This window comes from Poecilia mexicana, unplaced genomic scaffold (genome assembly GCF_051168715.1).
Source record: "Poecilia mexicana isolate PSO_F unplaced genomic scaffold, ASM5116871v1 scaffold_21, whole genome shotgun sequence".
Taxonomy (NCBI): domain Eukaryota; kingdom Metazoa; phylum Chordata; class Actinopteri; order Cyprinodontiformes; family Poeciliidae; genus Poecilia; species Poecilia mexicana.
Window position 1 is genome coordinate 8,539,184 of NW_028263390.1, and position 9,113 is coordinate 8,548,296.

Here is a 9,113-nt window from a genome sequence, read left to right on the forward strand (position 1 = left end):
CGCAGGATTCACAGCTTCACAAGGATTTAGTCATGATGAGAGGAAAGCAGACCATGCAGTCAGTTTATAAATTGCTGTCTATTCAGTTCTTAGCTAATTCCTTAATGCTGTATTTATGTAGTGAAGGCTAGTAATTGTTATATATAATATATAAAAGTTATATATATATATATATATATATATATATATATATATATATATATATATATATATATATATATATATATATATATATAATTAGACATTTCTAAATAAATGTATAATTTTACTTTATACAAAAATTATACATTTTAGGTATAATTTTACTGTACCTAAAATGTTCAATAATTTGAGAAATTTCTTAAAATTTAGAAATTTTAGAACATTTTCCAAAAAAATCCCCAATTATTATTTTTTTTTTTACATTTTTTTAATGTCCTTATTTATTTTAGAAAATTGAAAAGAGGACATATTTTATTTTTAATTATTCTCAATAATTATAGCACTTTTTTCTTTTTAAAATATATTTTTGATTCCAGTAAAAATAAATAAATAAATAAATAAAATATAAAAATAAATAAATAATAATAATAATAATAATAATAGACCACTCCTCCTGTTTCTGTTTCTTTGTTTTGTTTGTTTTTTAGAGAGGGGTTTCGGGGTGTGTGCGGGTCGTCTGCCAGTCAGCTGCTCCTATAAACACAATGCCACTCTTTGTTTTATTTTCATGACGCAGAAAATTGCGGAGGCCCGAACGCGGAGCCGCGGCTGCATGGCGTCCCGTAATCAGGCCAGCGCGTGCCGTCCGGATTATCGCCTTAATTTCTCTCAGAAAGAAGGAGAATAGGGATGGAGAGGGGGGCTAAATAAAAAAAAGAGAGAGAGAGAGAAAAGATTTGAGCCAATAATAATTATTAGCCTACAGCGGGGCGGGAGGGGTGTTTATTATTGTGGAGGAACTGGAGAAAAGTGACAGATTGAGTTTGGGATAAACAGGAGCGGCCGTTATTGGCTTCGGACGAAACGATGAGTCCGGCTAATGCTAATAATAGTATTAATAGAGAAGTACATATTTTAATGCCAGGCAGGTCCCTGACAACAGATGCTAAAAAAACAAGAAGATATTTCAACTGATAAACAAGTCAGGGCTTGATATTTCATTGATGCACTATTTAAAAAAAGCTACATTATGTGCATTCTAATTAAGCATAACACACTAGCCATACAGTACTAAGCATTAGCTATTTGGCCTGTAAGAGACAACTGTAAGACTTAGTTTAGTAAAACTATGATACAGCTTTAGCTAATAGCAACAATGCTAATGTTCGTTCAAACTTGCTAGCTGAGCTTCTTAAAGCTGTTAGTCGTTAACATTTAATGTTTTTTGTGTTTATTTTATTTACATTGTTTTCACTCTATATAATTTATTTTTTATCACAAATTATCACAAGCCAAGTATTATTTTTTGGTTATTTTTAACATGGGTTATTAATTAGCAAAACTATCTTTATGATTAGGTGGAGTTTTTTTTCTGTTAAACGTTCTACTTAGAAAGAAATAATTAAAATAGTCCAAAAATAAAATGTTTGCAGATTGCTTCAATAGTGCCATTGGTTGAATGCTAGTTTGTTTGCATCTTTATGGCAATATGAGAACATTTTGCTTATAGTTACAAAGTTAATTTGTTACAATGGACCTACTTTATCTCCACGTTCGTTAGCAAAAATGCAAGCAGACGGTTACACAGATTTATATTAATTGCTCTAACAGTTTGTTTTAACACTGTACTCAACAGTGAAATGTTACAATTAGAACATGCTGCCCTATTAAAGGTTTTAAAGTCCTTCAAAATCCGGTTTGGAGTGATTCAGAGATTCAGTTTTGAATCCAAGAAAGGAAAAAAAAACTTTCCTCTTAATCAGACAAAAATTTGGTCTTTTTCATTTGTTTTATTGCTTTGAGTTATATTTTATTTGTTCTATCTCGATCTTCAATTGGTGCTATTGTTCCTGGCATACTCGAAGATAAATAGTGATCAATCTCCTCGTTTGTTTGGATTAACCGCTCCTCTCTACACTTCTCCAATGTGTCACCTCTTAAATCTAATTACCGGGAGCAATTCAATAGAAAGAGGAGGAAGAGGAGGAGGAGGAGGATGCGGATGCACCAGAATGAGTAGATCTTTATGTTTCATACTTTTTCCTAAAGTTTCCAGTTGAAATCTTTAAGCACTTTTCTTTAAGGAAACAAACAAAATCACACAAATCGATGCAGAGGTGTGATTAAATGCGCGCGCAGTTTGCAGCCTCATTGTTTGTTCCCTCAGAGTCTTTTGTTATCAGCGTTACTTATCGGTCAACACTGCGCTTTGTTTCTGCAAATCAGCTGCTTCGTCCCCAACCTGTGGGTGTATATGCTAATTGAGTGCTCAGTTGGGGCCCAACGAGAGTGCGCATTTTAACGACAATGTTTTTTTTTTTGTTTTTTTTTGGTGGCGCAAGTAAAGGAGGCGCGGGTGGAAGCGATTTTTTTTAGGCGGGGTTATTGAAGCTGTTGGAGGGAGGGGCGGCGGGGTTGATGGCGTAAACGCCTGTCAGCCAGACAGAGCATCTTCAGTCCAGTGGGGACAGCTGGGGGTCTCCATTCTGCCTTAAGAGTCCCGCGAGTTTGAGGACGCCCACTTTTTGAGTGTGTGTGCGCGCGTAAAGGCTGCGCGTAAAACCCGGCGGACATCCACTACTGTTAATATTTTTTATGTTTTCCTTCAGATTCATCTGGATCATTTCATAATTCGGAGACGCCAGTGGGGGGAACGCTATTATTAATATTATTATTTGCGCCATTTTCTTTACTACTTTTTGTGATCGGGGTTGCCGGAGGCAAACATGATGTCCTATTTGAAACAACCGCCGTACACGGTGAACGGACTGAGCTTATCTACCTCAGGAGTGGACTTACTGCATCCTTCAGTGGGATACCAAGGTAAACAGAGTGATTTCTTTAAAAGTAACCATTTTTATTTCAATTTCCGTAATTTGCTACTCCAATCTGAAGGATTTTCGATGGTGTTACTCCAGATATGGTGGTTTTAAATTGCAACAGCGACATCCTTTTGTTGTGTCGTTATTAGCGACCCCTCGCAAGCAGAGGAGGGAGCGGACCACCTTCACCCGGGCCCAGCTCGACGTGCTGGAGAACCTGTTCGCCAAGACCCGCTACCCTGACATCTTCATGAGGGAAGAGGTGGCTTTAAAGATCAACCTCCCTGAATCCAGAGTGCAAGTGAGTCCTAAAATTACACGATTCTGTAATAAAAATGCACATAATATTTGAAACACAATTAAATTCGTTGAATCTGCCTGGAATTGTCTGATTTTCTTGAACACCAACAAGACGTGTTTTAGTCTTTTATCGTAATGAGCGATCATCCAAAGATTTTAAAATGCCACTTTTTGCAGGTTAAATTACGTTAACTATATTTTCTTCTGTTGTACTAATTTCGTAGTTTATGACCTATTCTAATTTAAATCTGTTTTTTTTTTTTTTTTTTAGGTCTGGTTTAAAAACAGACGAGCCAAGCATCGCCAGCAGGCCCAGCAGACTCAGACGGGCGTGCAGAACAAGTCTGTCAGCAGGCCGGTGAAAAAGAAAGGCTCCCCGGTCAGAGAGGCCAGCTCTGAGAGCGGAGCCAGCAGCCAGTTCACGCCGCCCTCCAGCACCTCCATGCCGGCTGTGAGCAGCACCAACAGCAGCACCAGCAACAGCAGCAGCAGCGCGGCGCCTGTCTCCATCTGGAGCCCGGCCTCCATCTCCCCGCTCTCCGACCCGCTCTCCACCACACCCTCCTCCTCTTCTTCCTCCTGCATGCAGCGATCTTACCCGATGACCTACACCCAGGCGACGGGCTACAACCAGGGCTACACGGGTTCCTCGTCCTACTTCACCGGGATGGACTGCGGCTCCTATCTGTCGCCCATGCACCACCAGCTGTCCGCCGCGGGCTCCACCATGAGCCCCATGGGCGGCAGCGGGGTGTCCAGCCACCTGAGTCCGGCGTCCTCGCTCTCCTCGTCGGCGTACGGAGCGACGGGGCTCGGCTTCACCGGTGCGGCGGACTGTCTGGACTATAAGGACCAAACTGCCTCATCGTGGAAGCTAAATTTCAATTCGGACTGTCTGGATTATAAAGACCAAGCAGCTTGGAAGTTTCAAGTGTTGTGAGAGAAGAAAAATGGAAGAAATTGGGAACTTTTATGAACCCATGCAGAGCCGGTCTAAGACTGAATGCAGTCCTGAGCGGAAATTGGCACCACCAGCAACCACACCACCACCTATATTAACTTATTGGGCTTTTTTTTTTATTCCCAGTTACACAGTTTGCTAACATAGCAGTTAGAATGATCATATCACACAATTATGATATAATACTTCACAATAAGTATTTAAATAAAGGGATACCGAGAAGTAAAACTGTGGAGAAATCACTGGCCAAATTTAAAAGTTGGTTCATTTTTGATTAACAGCCATCTTTGGATCTATGCTCTGTGTGGTGGAATGCTGTGGGGTCCTAAGCAGCGGTGTCTCGATCTTGCCTTGACCCGGCTCTGCATTCATGCAAAAATAAAGTTTCTTTCTTTTTTTTCTTCCCTCCACAAGAAATCAGGCCCTAACTTCTACCTCGGGTCGAGCAGCGCAGGACTGTCTCACACTTGTTGGACTAACTTATTGACCATCGAGACTCAACTTTGATCAGGGGCACGGAACAAATCTGCTGACCAGAAAAGAAGAAGAGAGAAAAGGATCAAGAGAGACTAACTTGGAGGAGTTTGAAGGATTGGTCAGGTCTTTTTCCTGCTAAGCTCCTTAAAGACTCTCCTTTTTCTTTTTCTTCTTGTTGGCACGCTGAATGGGCGCCCCTTTGATCAAAGCGATGTGCATGAGTGTCTGTGTTGTAAGGAGCGTGCGTGTGTGTGCGTGCGTGTGTGTGTGAGAGAGAGCGTTAAAGCAGCTCTGACGCGAACTTGGATGCACTACTTAATTTATGGAAGAAGAAGAAAAATATACGAATATTTGACAATCAGTCCGTTCGCGCGTGAGCCGAAATGTCTTTTATGTGTTTTAAAATGTTCATTTCTCCCCTTGTAAAATTTATTTTTACCCGACTTGTGATTTTTGTTGTTGTTGTTGTTTTTTTGTATAACCTGTATGCAATTCTGCCTTGCGTAAAATACGCAGGAAAAGCAAGCTGTGAATTTCACATTTTTATTTCCATGTTACCAGTGTTAACTAAAAGAAGGATTTTATTAGTTTTCATGATAAATCAGGAATAATTACAGTGTGCGTCTTGCATTTGAAGGTCCATTCAAAACTGTAAAGAGCGACAAAACCCACTATGAAACAATAAAGGCCTTTTGACTCAGATTTGATGTTTCTGTTCGTTTACTGCAGCTCAAAATGTCAGAAAATTATGGCTCAAAATGTATTTACATTTTTCACGCAAATCCTCTTGGCGCACATTAAATCTTTATCATTTAGAGTTTGGTTTAATTAGGACTGAACGGGAAACGTGACCGAGTCCTCTCGGATCTGAGCCGTGACTTTTCTTTTTTTTTTTTGCTGCCGTTGAAGGGCTTTGTCCCGATCCGACCGCCAATTAGCAACAATTGACCCAATTATACCGCGGCACCCTAACAGCCTTTGAAATGAACTGAAGCTACAATAACAACAGCACAACACATTCATTTATCATCTTCAATGACAAATTAATAATAACAATAAGCAACAGACAAAACAATTAATGTAGCAAAAGTAATAGCATAAATAATAATAACGTAACAGAAATAATAATAATAATAATAATAATAATAATAGTAGAAAAATAAATGCGAAAATATCAAGATCATATTGTAAGAAATGACTCCACTACCAAAATATCCGCAGATCACTTGGTGATTATACTTAAGCCTTCAACAGGTTTTCTAATAAATATCAATAAAGAGCAGTAAGTCAGATTTCCTGCCGCATTTGGAGCGGGAGGCCCTCCCAGGTTTCCTTTAATTAAAGCACAAGCGGCCCTGAAGAGGACATATGGGCCAGGCAGGCAGACGCGCTTTATTAATCCTCTCATCGCATTTAAGGATGTTAAACAATAATAATGAAAAAAAAGGTAGTCAGAGATGGAGAGAGAAAGAGAGAGACCCTCTTTTCGGCCGATTAGACCGCTTTTTTTTTGTGGCCCCGAGGCGAGGCTTTCCCCAAGCGGCATCACTTCAGCTAGACCGGGGATTTCCGGGATTTCCTCCCAGCTGGGGGAAGAGGGGAGGCGAGATCGGGCTGAGGCTGTTTGATCACAAAGTTTTCATACCAGTTGCTGCTGTTAATCACCTCAGATATATCTCAAATTCGCAGGGCGAATATCTCAAATTCTCTCCAGACAGACAAAACCGATCCCGAACTGCGCCATTTCAACCCCCCCGCCACCCCAATCATCCGCAGCGCTGACTGGCAGGTGTTCTGTTGGTTCTTTAGGAATAAAAAGAGCAAGAGAAAGTGCTACGGGGTCTCCTCTCCTCCTCTCCTCCCTCTATGAATGCCATGCCAGACACGGACCTGATGCAGATACTTGCTGCATCGCATCGGGATGAACAGAATGGACTTTCTTTAAAAAAAAAAAAATTCTGCTCAACGGCCCGTCGGTGAGAATACAACCGAGGAGCATTGTTATGCGTAAGCATGTGTCCTACATTCCCAGGGAGCCGATGCCGATCGCATATAAGCACAGCAACGCATACATAATTCATCTGCGGCAGGAGCAGCAGTCGTGGAATCTCATTTAAATAAGTGAAACAATGGCGTTTCTGTGCGCTCGTCAGACAGGCGGCGAGCTCCGCCTCATCCTCACTGACCACGGTGAAACGGAAGGATGACGGATTACTGCTGCTGGGTGAGATTACGTCAAATTCCGTCGCGCAAACATTAAATGGTGATGCCGTGCAGAGGCTTAAGACCGAGAGTAGAGCCAATGTTTGGGTAATTACTAAAAAAAATTTTTTTTTAAAAAATCAACAAGTAGTTAAAGGCGCACTTAGAGATAAATCCCAGTTTGAAGACTTAGTTTGGGTGGATGACCATGTTTGTGACACACTCTTCATTTTACATTTGAACAGGACTCTATGAGACGTTTAAAGCTTGAGACTTTTTTTCTTCTTCTTACTTCTCCAGAACGTTCTCCCGCGCCTCTGCTCCAGCAAACACCTGAGGCCTTCAATGAACAGATCAATTTATACTATCAAGTTACACATCATGGAATCGATTTACAAGTCAGACGCTCCCTGAAGGTGATCGGTTGCTCTTGATTTTCTTTTAAGATACTTTAATAAATAAGGTGTGAGGAAAAGTGTGTGCCTTACATATTTTTTTTGTAATTTGTTTTTAAAAAAAAAACTATGTCCCTTTTGTTTCCCTCTACGGTTACACGATACATTTTCTAAGATTATGAGGCACAGTTCCAATAAAATGCAGTAATGTCTGCGGTTCTGATACGGCAAAATGTAGAAAAGTTCAAAGGTTTGAACAAAACTTTCTCTAACTTCTTGCCTTTTTATTTTGTTCGTGATTAATAGATACGTTCCTCGTGATTCCAGACACAGAACAGAACATCTCCTTGGCTTTAGTCCGCTTTACCTTAGGAACTGTTGCAGAAAATAAAAAACACACCCTGTTGTTTTCACCTTCTGTTCAGGATATTTTTGTGGCTGCAACAACAGAGGAAGGTTTCTAATTTTACACAGCAGTGTAAATAATCAGGCTTCTTCTAATGGTTTTAATTATTAAGAGAGAGTGAGAGAGAAAACAAATACTCAAACCAATCTGGCCATATGTGAGATAATAATTACAGTTTTTCTAGAATGTGTTAGTAACTTTGCTTTTGATCTGCTCTTGACTTAACTGCAGTTAAATCATTTTTCACACATAGTTGAAGTTTTGTTCAACAAAAAACAAAATATCAAATATAATATTTATCTAAGGAGAGACACATGCAATCAGAAATACCCATAATGCTCTTTTTGCAGCACATTTCTGTAAACATGAGCAAATATGTTATATATATATGTATCACATGAAGCAGAAAGCTGATTACAGATTTGACATAAAATACAGCATATGTAAAAAATGATTTGCCATTAAAGTATTAGTGCTGTACATAAATTTAAAGCCGTTCTAATATGTTTTCTTTTTTTCCCCCCAAAGCATCCATTTAGCTTGAGACCCACAGCTTCCTGGATTATACCAAAAGTGGACATTCAGCCAGCAAAGCAATTTTGCCTTTTTTGCAAACAGACCATTAGAAAAATAAAAAAAAAACACTGTAAATCTGTAAAAATGAAAAAAAAAAAGAGAAAGGTTTTAATAAGAGATTACAGGCGTTTAATGGTTACATTTACATAGGCTTAAACTAAAAGCATTTGACATGAAGAGATGATTGAGAGGTGAAGTGAACATATGGGAGACAACGGGAACAAAAGCTGCGTAAAACATGAACTAAGGTTTTATCCTGTATCATCCGAGTAATAAAATAGTAGGAACTGGTCATAAAACAAGTAATAAAACTTAACAGATTATGTCATTACAATATTTTATCTTATAGTCACACAAATATGTCTGTAAGATATCACAGTGACATGTTTCACAACAGTGATTATATCAGTTTAGTGGCCCTGGTATGCAAAGTAATGTGTTTTTTTTATTTATTTCAGTTTGAACTAGTTTCCATGATAACATCAACTTGTTTAATTTAATCAGTTAAATTGTTTTAAACACAGATTAACCCCCACATTAACACTTATAAACATGTTAGAAATGCCTTCTTTTAATCAACTTTACTTTCTTATCTGCAAGCGACAAAAAAAACATCCCTTAAAAGACCTCCATACTTAGGTATCCCATTTATATTAATGTGCTGCACAGCACACGTTGTTATATAAATTGCACTCCTTATTTCAACTGCCAGGATTTTAGGAGGATAACGTTTTGCGATTCAAAGTTTGGATCATTTAAGCAGGTCTGTCCGGATTCAGGTTTGAGTAACAGTTTGGACTCTCTTTAAAGCTCTGACTCAGCAGAACAGTTCG

The 9,113-nt window shown here is 39.1% G+C and overlaps 1 protein-coding gene across 2 annotated transcripts; it reads left to right on the forward strand.

The window, feature by feature from the left end:
• Positions 1–1,940: 1,940 nt before the first annotated feature.
• On the forward strand, positions 1,941–4,363 carry LOC106922141 (homeobox protein OTX2-like). 2 transcript variants are annotated; one of them, XM_088002112.1, is made up of 3 exons: positions 1,941–2,988; positions 3,113–3,264; positions 3,535–4,363. In XM_088002112.1, exons 1-3 carry the CDS (start codon positions 2,868–2,870, stop codon positions 4,201–4,203), a joined length of 942 nt encoding a protein of 313 aa, XP_087858238.1. In that variant the 5' UTR covers positions 1,941–2,867; the 3' UTR covers positions 4,204–4,363. The 2 variants fall into 2 exon arrangements, with proteins under 2 accessions (XP_087858238.1, XP_087858239.1); XM_088002113.1 differs by having other exon boundaries at positions 1,941–2,951; positions 3,085–3,264.
• The last annotated feature ends 4,750 nt before the right edge of the window (positions 4,364–9,113 follow it).

Excerpts from the sequence above, each read along its gene's own strand:
- LOC106922141 (XM_088002112.1), top strand. The coding sequence starts at position 2,868 with ATGATGTCCTATTTGAAACAACCGCCGTACACGGTGAACGGACTGAGC. Across the intron at positions 2,989-3,112 it reads ACAGAGTGATTTCTTTAAAA|CGACCCCTCGCAAGCAGAGG; the intron begins GTAACCATTTTT and ends TGTCGTTATTAG. Across the intron at positions 3,265-3,534 it reads TCCCTGAATCCAGAGTGCAA|GTCTGGTTTAAAAACAGACG; the intron begins GTGAGTCCTAAA and ends TTTTTTTTTTAG.